Source organism: Hyaena hyaena, unplaced genomic scaffold (genome assembly GCF_003009895.1).
Source record: "Hyaena hyaena isolate Hyena2069 unplaced genomic scaffold, ASM300989v1 scaffold_327, whole genome shotgun sequence".
Classification (NCBI taxonomy): domain Eukaryota; kingdom Metazoa; phylum Chordata; class Mammalia; order Carnivora; family Hyaenidae; genus Hyaena; species Hyaena hyaena.
Window position 1 is genome coordinate 404,773 of NW_024080962.1, and position 14,371 is coordinate 419,143.

Genomic DNA, 14,371 nt, shown 5'->3' on the forward strand with positions numbered 1-14,371 from the left:
CTTGTGCATGTGTTTTGTATGTAAATACCCACTTCTGTTGGATGTATTAAAGTATACGTATAATTTCTAGTCCACATCAGCACTGAACAATTCTGCTTATATAAAAACTTCTGGATACACACACATATACACGCACACACACATATAAAGGGAGGAAGGGAGGAAGGAAGGATCATAATCCAGATTTGGAAATACCATCAGAATATGGCTGGGCCTGAATATACACTGTCATCTTTTCTATTCGAATTGTAACAGACCTAAAGCTGTGATAGTAAAATCAACCAGGCACTAAAGTTCGGAGTGAGACAATATTTATAAAAAATTGGACAAGAATGACTTTTACTTCCTTTAAAATACTATATACTTTTTGTTAATCCATCATTTATATTGTTTGTAACATTAAAAACCGATACACAGTTATTAAAGAAATGTATTTTAACTGCAACTTATAATCTCCAGTTGCTTCTTGAAAATCTTCTCTATATTCCTTTTTCAAGTACCATGCTAGATTTTTTTTTTTCTGTAACATTTCTTATTAATACAGTGAAAACATTGAGAGGAGAAAGAGATTTCAGGCTTGCGCTTCTCAAAACATTGAAATTCTTAAATTTAGTTGTAATTCTCAGATGGCTCTAAGAGCTTACATTTTCATCAGCAGCTTTGCACGAGTAATCCCCAGGGACTTCTCTGGGTAGTTAATCACTCTGTTTAACAAGTTGCCCTTACGAAACAGTAACAACACGCAAAAAGGCATTTACTTTTGTTGGCGGGTTATTTTTTTGTTTGTTTTAAGTGGAATGAAATGAAGCAGTTTCACAGTCTGTATCTAGTTGGTCCTTTAATTTAGATTTCCCCTTATTTTTACAGATACTTAAAGCTTCAGAAAGACTGCCCCCACTACCCACAGGAGGACCAGCCTATCCCTACGCTCCAAAAGATGGCTGTGATAGATCTTGTGACATAATTACTGAGCAGACCAAGGTCTTTGGGAATGAACACTAAAGACGTTTTCAGTCGATCATAGTCCACTGGCATCGTAGCAGTTTTTTTTTTTAGAAACGAATTACATGTGATGTTACAGTCCTGCACGTCCATTTTTGATAGCATTAGTGGATCCTTTGGATTTCCTTTCTTTTTCTTCTCGACAAAGCTTTCAGTCTTACCTACATTTGTGTGTTTTTCAGACAGCAGTTAATTGTTCTGACGATGTAGCAGCAATCACTCTGGCATGGTTTTAATATATATGTATTACTAGTAATTACCACTAACTCTGTTGGACTGACCTGTGTAAACCGCATACACGTGATTCGCAAGCCATGAAGAGTGCCCTGCACTCTGAGAAACACTACTAGACATCACCATTCGCTGTGAAGATTTGGGCTGCGTCTCTCTGCACTGATCTCCTCATAGGACATTTCTGCATTAGCTTTGAGTATTCAGGGTAAAACTCAAGACAGCTGTCAGCTCATGGATTAGGAACGTTTAATATTTCAGCAAAAGTCTTAGATTATCATGATTAATTTATTTTTCAAATAGAGCGGGGAGAACTAAAATCCCTTGCTAGGACATAGGCAAAATGAATGGCCTGTTATATCATGTAAAAATGCTGTTTGGCACTTTAGATCAATCTTATAATAGCTGTAGTCCAGTCAGTATTTGTTTAAATTTTGGAAAATCTATATCAATTACTGGTGCACATCTTAAAGGTTGCTCTGCCTTCGGCTGATTAAGTAATGCCCTCACAACGCTGAAGACGGGACACTGATCTTGCTCAAGAATAATGCCCTTAGATGGGTCGATTTAGGACATGTGAAAAGCACTCCCAGAGCCACATCCCCGCTGCTGTTTGCAATATATGAGCCTTTTTTTTTCCCTCTACCGTGAAGAGTTTCTTCTATTTTTAATGTGCTTTATTTTGGCTCAGAAATAGTTGCTGTGATGAAAATACTCCTTTGTTAGAAAAAAGTCAGTGACATCATTTTAAAAGGACCATGAGCTATTAAAAAAAAGAAAAAGCCATAAGAAGTAATTTCATTTCCATGTCAGGGAAAGCTCTTGATTATGTTAACATTGTCTTAAGATAAGATGATTTTTTTCCTGCTTTTAGGGCTATAATCAAAGAGATTTTATATTTATATCGTTATAGATCATAATTGCAATGTAGTGAGTTATGCATGCTGACCAGTGTATAGTGAAATCCGGAAGATTAAGTTACTAAGAAAAGCAATAATTTTCTAAAGCTGTGATATGGGTAATACAGAGTTGCTAGTCAAATCCTAATAAAGCTCTTAATTCATATTGTGAAGTGTAGAACACTACTTTTTATAAAGCCATATTTTTTTAGGGAAACTTAGGAGTGACATAGAACTGGTAAATGAGTAAAATTTTGCTGCAGTTTTGTCTATAATCATCTCTGCAGCTCTGGAAATTGAGGATTCATTATGCTGTGGTCAACTTCAAATACTTTTTAATTCCAAATATCTGACTTAATGAGCCTTGCCTTTACAAACACATGCTAATCAATGGATTTTCTAAACATAATGTAAATGTCTTCTGTTTAATGTTATTTGAGTGCAATAAAATGCAGAATTCTTCTCTATATTGTCATTATTGTTATTTTGTCATATAGCAAAATCAGTTCATCTTACTCTTACTAGTATTCTAGAATATTACAGTATCTTTGATGTCTGAAATCATGAGAGTGTACCTTCGACTCTTTCTTAACCTATTTCTAATAGGTAATGTGTATTTTGTTTACCATTTACTCTTATGATACACTTTTGGGGGGAAAGATTGAAATAGCCCCTGCATCCATCCTCTGTAGGGTTTTGTTCGTTCGGCACCTAGTAGTTTCGGCACGCCCCACCCCCCTGTACCCTCCTGACCCACCCCCCACCATGACCATTGTACCATCAGGACATTAACTTCATCCTAGTTGAGAAACAGAAAGAGTCTGAGCAAGTGGAAGGGCAGAAAACAGTACAGCAAGTTCTCTTTCAATCTTCATTCTCTGGGCAGAAAAGGAGACCTAGAAAATTCCAGAAAGTGTTGTTTTCTCCTCCAGCATGCCCCGAAGAAACGTTAACCATAAAGACTTTGAACCCAGAATAAGTAGACCCACTTTTATTGACCTCATTTTCTCTGCTCTGTGCTTCGTGTGTGTTCGGGGTGGAGGTTTCCCAGCAGATGGGGATTATGCCTGCTTGTGGACAAGAATGTTCTGAAGTGAGCCATGGGCAACAGGTGGCAGGTGGAAGGAGTTGGGAGGAGGCCAGGGTGCAGGCGGGAGAGCAGGTTGGAGACGAGCCAGTAATAGTCGGGTGATGGCGGTCGGGCCTGACTCAGGAAGTCCTGGCAGGGGCCCAGAAGAAGACGGGAAAGCTAGACCGGAAGACTGGGCGGGGGGGGGGGGGGCAGTCGGCGGGGAAGCAGAGCCCTAGGCCTGGGTCCTGGGGAGTCCCCGATGCCAGTGTAATAAGCTTGGGAGGACCAGACCTGGAGACAGAGTAGCTTTGGGACGTGCCTCGGGTCCAACGAGAACTGGCCAGTAAGCAGATCAGCACGGTATCTGGGACATCATAGAGTTCAGGAGTTTAGAATCCACCACAGTGATTTTGTTCAGTGGTTCATGATAATTTTTGAACAATCAAGATCCCATTCTTTTTAGTAAGATTTTTCTTACCCTGAAAGGGAAAAAAAAGAGTAAGTACCGTTAGAGATTGCGGAACATTTTCTTCGATGTGAGTGCTTAAACACTAAGTATGAGTTACAAGTGAACTTGTACTTTGGTGCTTTTCAGAATTGGGCTGGGTCGATGGAGTTGATGGGATCATCTGCATTCAGTGCTTAGAACAGTGCCTGGCACACAGGAAGCATCCAAGAAGTTGAGTTTCCTCTGTGCACAATGAGGTCCGCAGAAGGTGTCTCAGAGAAGCGCGTGTACAGAGAATAAAGTAAAGCAGAGTAACACTGTTACCTGCGCAGAGTATTGTGAGGTGAGCTGGGTCTCTTAGAAAACCCCTTCCCCTAAGCCCCATCTCAGCGCTGAGAATCAGAGAGGCGAACGTGCCTGCTCTCTGTGCATTTCCCCGCATCCAAATACGAGTCACAGATATTCGCGTGTTGATGTGAGGGGCACGAGAGAGAGCTTTGGCCCAGAGCTGGGGGAGTTTGGGCTGGGCCTTTTTATAGGTCAAGCTCATTGCCCCATCGTAGGTGCTGTGTTGGGGGAGCAAGAAAGATAGTGTCCCTTGTTCCTGAGAGCACGCCTGGCCAGGGCCCTCTCACGCCTGTTTGAAGTGTGATCACTTCAAACCACTCCTCCTACCTTATTAACCTCCTTGGGGCAGATGTATGGAGAGCCCTGAACTCTTCTTCGTGACCAGTACCCGCCTATTTTCTCTAGTCCGGTTAGAAGCTTGCATTTTGTGCTTGAGTTTTCAAATGACGCTAGCCGTGCACCAGGTTGCTGAGGATGTGGAGGGTCACAACCTACCTTTGGAAGGACTTCTTGAGGACTGAAATTGTTGATGATTTCCCTCAATCCTGTATCCTTGATGCCTACGAAAGTGCATTCTGTTAAATGATACACTGCCTAACTTTTTGATAAAGAGGTTATCGTTAATAAGATCAGAAATTCTAGAACATTCAACAGGGATCTAGAACGTGTTTTTGTTTTTAAATTTCCTGTGTCCGTCCTGCAGCACTGGCCACAAGTGTGTGGCAGTCAACTTTATAAAACCCACTCTTTGCAGAAAGCGAGACCTGCATGTCACTATCCCTTGTTTCTCTTCAAAGATTATATGCTTTGGAGGGATGTAAACTGCTGACTTTGATAATGTCAGGCGTTCTACTTTCTCAGCCTCAGCTTCCTCCTTTGCATGGAGGAAGATAAGACCTCCCCATAGGGTGTGAGGAGACAGGAGACAGACACCACGTGCTTAGACCGAGCCTGGCTCACTGTGGCTTTCAAATGTTGCTCTCTTCTTCTCAACTAGCATCGCAAAGACACTTGACCTATGGAAATTCCTTCCTTGTCTGGGAAGCCTGCCTTAGATTTACTTTTCACTTCTAAAAAATGACAAGTTTGATAACATAGGGAGGAAACTGGGAAGCAAAAAGTCTAGTGTGTTCTGTGGTTGTATCCCTGATCTCACCCCAGAGCCTGGGCTATGATGGGGGAAGAACTGAGTCTGATTTTTTATCCGTCTACCAAATGCTGCCCTATCCCAACTCCAACATACATGCTAAAACGTGTTCCAAGAAATACCCAAAGCCAGCTAAGTACCTACTGGAACTATAAACAACTGGTCTGCCGGAGCCCAAGCTATATTAAACAATAGGCTGGATATGAGATAATGCAGAAATGAGGTTATACGTTCAGGGTCAGGTCAGGCACCATAGTTTTCCGTGTAGGGGCGATGTTTGACTGGTCAGGTTCTGGGTGGGTTGCCCTCAGCCCCATTTGTAGGGCAGACCCTGTGACCGTGGTTTACCTAGTGAGAGGCTGACACAGGTAAGCCATTGGCTTCTCGGCACCTGGGCTCAGTGCAGACGCCCTCAGTGGGCCACCTGTGTATATGTGAAGTCCTTAGGGAAGGGAGACTGGTGTCACCCCAGTGAGGGGGACATGCTGTATTTCTTTAAAGCACACAAGGCTATTATAAAGTACTCATGATTTTAGGAGACAGTGCCGTCATTGTCTCCTAAATGAGGGCTCCTCTCCAGTTTGCCTTTGCTCCCATGGAAGCACTTACAGTTGGTGGGGATGAGCCACAGGTGTGGAATACCTAGTTAGCCAGGTGCCTCATCCCTGGTTATATTGTTCAGTGACTTTTTTTTTTAAGAAAGAGAAAATGAGCAGGGGAGGGGCAAAGAGGGGGAAGACAGGATCTGAAGCCTGCTTCACACTGTCAGCATGGCCTGACGTAGCGCTCGAACTCATGAACTGTGAGACTCCTGCCCTGAGCCAAAGTCGGAAGCTTAACTGACTGAGACACTCAACACCCCACCGCTCGGTGACTTTTATAAGTAATTCAAATGAGTCTAATCTTAATGTTTTGTAACAAATTTGTGGAATTCCACAGATTCTTTTGTGGAAAGAATTTAGGGGTTTGGAAAATTAAATTCTATGCCCAGAAGTATTTTTCTTAAATTATATTTATTTGAATCCACTTAAATATGGTCCTATATTTTGAGATATTGAATGGTGACTTTCACAATACTCATTTTGTTTTGTCTTTACTTTTCAGAAACAAATAGAAAAGCAGATGATCCAGAACAAAAAGAAAAAGGTGAGATTATCAGATAAACAGCCCTTCAAATATACATAGGAAAAAATCATCATAGCATTCACGAATAGCATGATGATTTTCTTTTATATTACCAACTAAAAGAAGTTGTCTCTGGGTTTCTTATTTCAATGATTTTATCAAACATTTATTAATATTTCCATAAACATTAAGAGCCAAGGCTCTAAAGAGAACTTGCCTGGCTTTTAATCCTGGTTTTGCCATTCAGTATATGTGTGTCTGAAAATCCCTTGCCTGGTATGCCTCAGTTTCCTCTTCTGTGATACGGGAATAAGATAGTACCAAGTTCAGGAAGGAGAGAGCTCCTGCTTCTACAATAGTAATTGGATGAAAATATGTGTAAAGGGCTCAAAGACAGGGAAAGCACTTAGGAAACACTAAATACGATTGTTTATGGTAGCATCAGTGCCAGGAATAGAGATCCAGAGATTACCAGAACATGTTCTCTTTTTTTTGAGGAACTCTGAATTGTTGGAAAGGTAGGCAAACAAGGTTACATCCATGTAGAATGAATCATCTCTGCCTTCCCCGAGGTGATTCCAGTGGGATTCCAAAAGTTTAAAAACCCAGTAGAATTTTAAGTCAGCTCTTCTTACAGTGAGGAACTAAGTTAAAAAATGGCATCGATGATCATAGAATGGTGCTTATGCTTTAGTTTTCATATTCCACTCGTCTTCATTCTTTCCAGTCCTTGACATTTTCAAGTATTTAATTCAAGCCCAGTCAATAAGAATCTCTAAATGGTAAATACAGCTACAGATTTTAGCCCTCATAAATCTTTTTTTAAATAAATTTATTTGTTTGTTTCTTTATTTTCATCATGATACATGTGCTCTTTAACCCCCAGCCCCTCACCCCAGCCCCTCTGGTCACCTCCATTTTGGTCTTGTAGTGAAGAGTCTATTTCTTGGTTTTTCTCTCTTTTTTTCTCCCGCTTGCTCATTTGTTTTAAGTTCCTCATGTGAGTGAAGTTTATGGTGTTTGTCTTTCTCTGACTGACTTATTTCACTTGGCATCACGCTCTCGAACCCCATCCATGTTGTTGCAAATGGCAAGATTTCATTCGTTTTTCATGGTTGAATGATATTCCATTGTAATGAAGATGTGTATACCCCATCTTCTTTATCCATTCACTGATCGATGGACACTTGGGCTGCTTCCATTGTTTGGTTTTTGTAAATAATACTGTGATAAATATAGGGGTACATGGATCCCTCTGAATTAGTTGTTTGTTTGTTTGTTTGTTTGTTTGTTTTTAGGGGGTAAAGAGCCAATAGTGCAATTATTGGATCATAGGATCGTTCTGTTTGCTTTTAGTATCATTTGAATGATAAACTCTTTAATGATCGAGCAGTATAATTTCATAAATGCCTTTAACTTTTAGTGATGAAAGCAGTGTCTACACTTGAGAAGATATAGTAGATACTATATTTACACATAACAGGTTATACTGTACAAGATATACACAGTCTTAGTGTATAAATAAAACTTGATGAGCATCTGGAATTGCTAGCCTCCAGCTGTAATTTGGTAGCCCTTCGGCTGGGAATTGGACATTTAGTCATGTATTTTTTTTTCCAGACTACTTGTATTTAATTTTTATCAAATTAATACAGATAGAGTTTTTAAAATACTGCTTTTCATGAAAAGAGTAGTCTTCTACTACCACATTGCTCCCTGTCTGTGAGTCCCATTCCTCACTTTCTTTTAGCTATTTCTTCCAGTACTTACCTGCACATGTCTAAATAATTTGCTAATTCTGCAGGTTTCTCCTCAGTATTAGAAACTGTTGGTTGGCTCTTATACATAGATGATTGGGATTTAGCTCAGTCCTTCGCAGGTTCTCCATGCTGCCTCAGCTTCCTAATCTTCAGTGGGTCGTGACATACTCTGATCATGATAAGTAAGTAGCCCTCTTAGCCACGGTTTTGTTTTCTGCGATTTCACTTAACTGTGGTCAAATGTGGGCAGGAAACTGAGGATCCTCTTTCTGACGTATCGTCAGAAGGTCACCAGTAGTCTGATTCTACACCATTGCCTTCATCCTTCACCTCACTTCATCGCATCATGTCCGCGTTGTCATAAGTAGGCTGAGTACAGGACGGCAAGGTGTTTTGAGACAGAGACAGAGACCACATTCATGTCACTTTTCTTCTACTATATTGCTCTACTTGTCCTATTTTGTTATTAATATTGTTAACCTCCTACTGTGCCTAGTTTGTAAATGAAACTTTATCATGGGTGTATCCGCATCAGAAAAAACTTGGTACATATAGGGGTCGGTACTGTCTGCTTTCTGGCATCCACTAGGAATCTTGGAATGGATCCCCGCAGACAAGGTGGGGGGGGGGGTGGCTGTACTGAGGAGAAAAACAAAATAAAGCAAGAGGGAGGAGGATAGCATCAGTGTTTGGATCGATCCTCGATTCCAGAACCCTTCTTTCACTTGGTTTGCTGATATCACATCCTACTCTCTGCTGTTTGCTTTGTCTCAGCCGCTTCGGGTGGTTGCTCATCTCCCTGGCCATCCAGCACCCAGGCGCCCCCGGACTCAGTCTTCCGAGTATTTCTCTATCTGCACGCTGTCCCTCTGTGGTCTTACCTCATCTCAACTCTGGTCCCCAGGCAGCCTGGGCGTCTTCCCTAGAAGGGCTGTTTTCTCAAGACTGGGGTGTCCTGCTAATACCCGCTTCCTGCCTGAGAGCCTCAGCTGGACATCTAATAAGCACTTCAAACTCACCAGATGTAAACCGAACTCCTGACCTTCCCTCCAAACCCACTCCTCCTACGAGGCGTCCCTGTCATGCTTCCCTGTATTTCTGCCAGCAGACCCTGTGAGTCGGGCTTCCACTGCCACCCGCCACCGCCACCCACCGGTTCCTCGCTCCCAGCCCCCACCGTTTCTTGCCCACATGCCTCCCCTTGCCTCCTGACTGTTCTTCCTGTTTCCGCTGTCTCAGTAATCTTTCTCAGTACAGTAGCCAGTGTGACCCTTTGAAAACCGAAGCTGTGTCATGTTGCCCAGAGTCTCCAGCATTTTCATACCTTCTTCAAACTAAAACGAAGTGGGGGCGCCTGGGGGGCTCCGTCGGTTAAGCGTCCGACTCTGGCTCAGGTCATGATCTCACAGTTCGTGAGTTCGAGCCCCGCGTCGGGCTCTGTGCTGGCAGCTCGGAGCCTGGAGCCTGCTTCGGATTCTGTGTCTCCCGGTCTCTCTGTCTCTCCCCTTCTCATGTTCTGTCTCTGTCTCTCAAAAATAAATAATAAAGTTAAAAATAAATTAAAAAATAAAATGAAGTCCTCGGCAGTGGTCTACAGGCCCTCCTAAAATCCATTCTCCCTTCTGCTTCCACTGGTTTCCTCCCCAACACCACATCCGACAACACTCTCTCCTTTGTTCATTCTACTCTAGCTACCCGGGCTTTCCTGCCAAGCACGTATGGACTCAGGGCCTTTGCACTGACGATTCCCTCCAAGCTGACTTTTCTCCCCAAGAACCCACGTGGCTTGCCACGGCGTTTACTCGGCTCTCGCCTTCTCAGTGAACCTCCCTAACCTCATTTCAGGCTACACCCCCTTCACTTTCCCTACCCTGCTTCCTTGCTTTGTTTTCTCCATACCACTTACCACCATCTGATTATATTTGATAGTTTAATTCTTTGGTCTTTATTGTCCGAACCTCCGCCTAGAATTAAATTTCCATGAAGAGACGTTTTTGTCTCTCTTGCTCACCACTGCATTTCTTGTGCGCAGCACATGGTAGTCAGTATTTGTTGAATGAATTTCTGCTATGTTTTAATTACTAAGGATTAATATGAGCAGACATTATAGGCTCTTTAAAACCCAAGCTCTTAAGTAAGAAGCAACACACAGATAGAACTCCTAGAATGGAAATTTGTGGGGACCCAGACTTGAATCAGGGACCTTGGGGTAAGGAGACTGCTGTTGTCACATTGTCATCCCTAAGGTGGCTGAAACGATGACATGTTCCCCCATGACCTCGTACGTCTGAGCCCGGTGGGTGTGTCAGCATACCCATGCTGTTTGGAGCGCAGAACTGGCGAGTGTTAACGCATTCAGTACACTTATAGTTTCTTCTTCCAGAAATGAGGATTGTGATTCTTACGCCTCACAGGAGGATGAAATGAAACTAATATTTGTAAAGAATAAATGCAGTCTGCTACCACCACTGCCATCCAAATATCCGGACTTCGGTTGCTTTTGGTTAGCAATTAAATGGGTGGATTTGGGGTGGCTCATAAAGCTGCGCCAGTTTTTCAATTTTGTGAAAGCAGTGCTTTTCAGAGACCCATGTGTACTGTCATAATCGGTTACAAAAGCAAAAGTATGTTCAGCCCCCAAAGTAATACACATATAATGAAGAATAAAGGGTGGGGTTTTGTTTTTTAGATTGAATAAATTTAGCTGTGGAGGACAGAGGCTGCTCTTTACGACCAAGTTAGCCGGGGTCTCACTCTGTGACCCCAGATTCCAACCCCTAGTGTGACAGAGAAGGAGATAAAACAGATCCCCTTTGCCCTTTGTTCTGGCTTTCCTGCCCTGTATTGATTAAGGAAAGAAACACTTTTAAGGAAAATCCTGGTTTTCTTAAAAGCCCCGTTTTTACCCTCCTCCTATGTCTTCAGCATTTAAGTTAGATTCAGACCTTCCCTACAAATCACCACATTCCCATTACAATTAAATATAGTGACATAGAGTTTTTTAAAACCTCAAGTTGCGGGGGCTTGAACAATGTAACAGTTTATTTCTTATCCACATAAATAACCGAGGGCCTGCTGAGTGGCTCCTGAGGGACCTGTCTCGTCTCTTGCCATTCTGCCATCCTTAGTCCATGACCTCATGTTCCAGAAGGGCCATTCAGGCACCAGCCCTTATCACCGCATCCGGATAGCAGGAAGGAAGTGGGGGGAAGGAATAAACTTCTTGTGAGAACTACATTTAACTGATAGAATGTTGGTGAAGCTAAACTTCAGGGTTCTGTTTCTACAGAAGAAAGGAACGTCAAATATTGAGAGGAATTATACAGCTTACAGTATTTTATTGAGTGTGAAATGCTGGAATAGTCTTAGAGTTAAAAAACATAATGATCAGTATTACCCCAGATTATTGAAAATCCATTAAAATTCATTGTCCACATTGGGAATTCCATCTTTTTTTTGTTTTTTTTAACTCAGATTCATATGGTGCTGTTAACTATAGAGAAGAGAGAAGGGGAAATAATCCATTTGTGGAACGTGAACATGTAAAAAAATGGAACATGTTTTAATAGTCAGATTTTAGTTTCAAAATAATAGAACTGGAGGGGTTTTTTAATGGCTATTATGAATTTATCTCAAGATGAATTGTTAGGTTGCCTGATTTTCTACTTGTGTTCTCTCTCCTCAAGTGCATTGATGAGGAACTGCTGGTAAGAGTGGAAGATTTTGCTTTTACTTGGAATGAATAATTCTAGAGCGATTTCTCAGTCAGTTGAGTGTCTTGACTTCAGCTCAGGTCCTGATCTTGTGGTTTGAGAGTTTGAGCCCCACCTCGGGCTCTGCATGGACGGTGTGGAGCCTGCTTGGGATTTTCTCTCCCTCTCTCCCTCTCTCTCTCTGTCCCTCCCCAACATGTGCTCTCTCTTTCTCTCTCAAAATAAAAATAAAACTAAAAAAAAAAAAGAATTAATAATGCTGTGTCCCTTCCTTTTAGGGAGTCATATTTAGCTTATTTTGATGGAGTCATGGGTTTGAAATAGGGCTTGTCCCAAAATGGGCCCCATTTGGAGGTGCCAGATTCTTAAATTGAATCCGACTGCTTGTGTCTGTTTTAGATAAAGTTGCTGTATCAGTTTCTCCCCACTGGATGTCATCTTTTCCCATGTATTCTGTATTCCACAGCCACAAAATGCACGAACTACGAAGTAATGCAGGGCTAAAATGGCTTACTAGATGTCAGACTCAAGCACTAACATGTATTCATCCATTTATTCAGTACATGTCATGTACCTACTATGTGCCGGGCCCCGTTTTAGGCACTGGGGCTAACACAGTAAAAACAAAGGCCCAGTTCTCATGGTACTTATCATTTAGTGTATGTGCATTGAGGGGAAACGTTAGATCTTTAATTTTTTAAATTAGAATATAATGCCGATAAGTATGAAAAGGAATAGAAAATGGGAAAAACTACAGAGAATGACAGTGGGCAGGGGCATTGCTCTGTGGAGAGGCCTCTGGGCCAGTGACGTTTGAAGATGTGAGGGAATGAGCTGAGGACGCATCTGGGAGAAGGAAGTCCGGGATGGAATAGCACATCCAGAGTCCCCGAGGGGGTGTGCCGAGCAGGCTTGAGCATCACTGAGGAGGCAGGGGTGGCACCTGGGGAATGGGTGAGGGGGAGGCAGGGGAGGAGGGAGTGAGATCAGAGGACTCGTAGGGTCCAAATCCCACAGGGCTATGAAGGCCACCAGCCATAAGGATTTTATATATTATCTCGAGCGAGATGGGAAGCACTGGGAGATTTTGAACAGAAGGCGGGTATCATGTGCCTCTCTCTGTTGCAAGAGGCACATTCTAGCTCTGGGGATGCAAGATCGGAAGCAGGGAGGCCACTTAGGTGACTCCTACTAGAGTAGTAATGGTTGGGATTAGGAGATGGGGTAGTGGAGGTGACTGGTGTTTAGATTCTCCATAATTTGAAGATAATGTCACTAGAATTTACTAATGGATAGGATGTGAAACAGACGAATGAAAAATGAAGCTCCTTGAGAAAGATGTGCTTTAACAATTCATTGAACAAAAAAATATGCAACAGGTGGCTGACTTAACATATATCAAGTATTAGTTATTAGTTGAGGATTTGTGAGTCTTTATTTTTTTAAAATGTTTTATTTATTTTTGAGGGGGGGAGAGAGAGAGAGAGAGAGAGAGGCAGCATGTGCAGGGGAGGGTCAGAGAGAGGGAGACACAGAATCCAAAGACAGGCACCAGGCTCTGAGCTGTCAGCACAGAGCCCGACACGAGCTCAAACCCATGAACCGCAAGATCATGACCTGAGCTGAAGTTGGACGCTCAACCGACTGAGCCCTCCAGGCGCCCCGAGGATTTGTGAGTCTTTAAAGGAATTTGAAAAAAGCTAACAAAATACCCATTCCTGCAAAAAGGAAATGTGTTCTTGCTGTGTGTGTGTGTGTGTGTGTGTGTGTGTGTGTGTGAAAATTGCATTTGAATCAAGGACTTTTCCTGAGATTTTTCTTTTAGACTAATATTTAATATCTCATTACAATTGAGGATGTGCTTAAACAATAGATTGTGACTGTCTTTTAGACATTTAAAGCTGTCTTTGTTCCTGCTTGCGTTCTTTTAAAAAGTAATAATCAGTGCCCTAACTAAACACCAGATGGCACTAGAAAACAAGTCACTTTTACACTAACAGAAATCACATTTTACAACTTAAAGAAAAGGCTGAAAAGGTTATAACATAGCTAGTAGGTATGCTTGGTGCAACTGGTACCTTATAGAAATACTTCTGGGTTTTCTGTGATCATAAGGAAAACACGGAACCGACATGAGCAGCAGTAATCAGCCCTCATTAGGAAGTTTTCTCGTTATTAAAAAATACATGTCAATGAAGTTTTTTCCTGGGATTCTTACAACCGAACGTAACATATTTGAGCAAGATTGTTCAGCATTGCCTTGAGGATGAAGACTAAATTTACTGGTACAGCACCTAAGATGCTCAGGATCTGGGTCCTGTTTGAGGCTTTTCTCTATTCAAAATGCTTTCTCCTACCTCTTCTCTTCGGCTTCACCCGACAAACTCCTGCTCCTTAGAAATGGGCTCAAAGGTTACCTCTGCTAGGAATCCCCCCCTGAGTGCACCGCTGTCTCTCGCTCCAGACCAGAAGTGCTTTTTCCTCTCTACTCCTAAGGCACCTTGTGCTTGTAGATTTTTAGCGTATATTTTGAGTTTTTCCCTTAATTTTTAGACAGAAGGCATCTCAAAGGTAGGGACCATGACACCCTCCCCCACCTTGTATTAGTTAAGGTTCTCTAGAGAAA

The 14,371-nt window shown here is 42.2% G+C and overlaps 1 protein-coding gene across 1 annotated transcript in view; it reads left to right on the plus strand.

Annotated features, from left to right (window-relative positions):
• The window catches only part of ASPH (aspartate beta-hydroxylase), a 174,149-nt gene that overhangs the window by 61,367 nt on the left and 98,411 nt on the right, over nt 1-14,371 (plus strand). Inside the window, exon 14 of the mRNA XM_039249129.1 lies at nt 6,252-6,293. Coding sequence (XP_039105060.1) covers nt 6,252-6,293 — 42 coding nt within the window. The remainder of the gene's footprint in view (nt 1-6,251; nt 6,294-14,371) is intronic.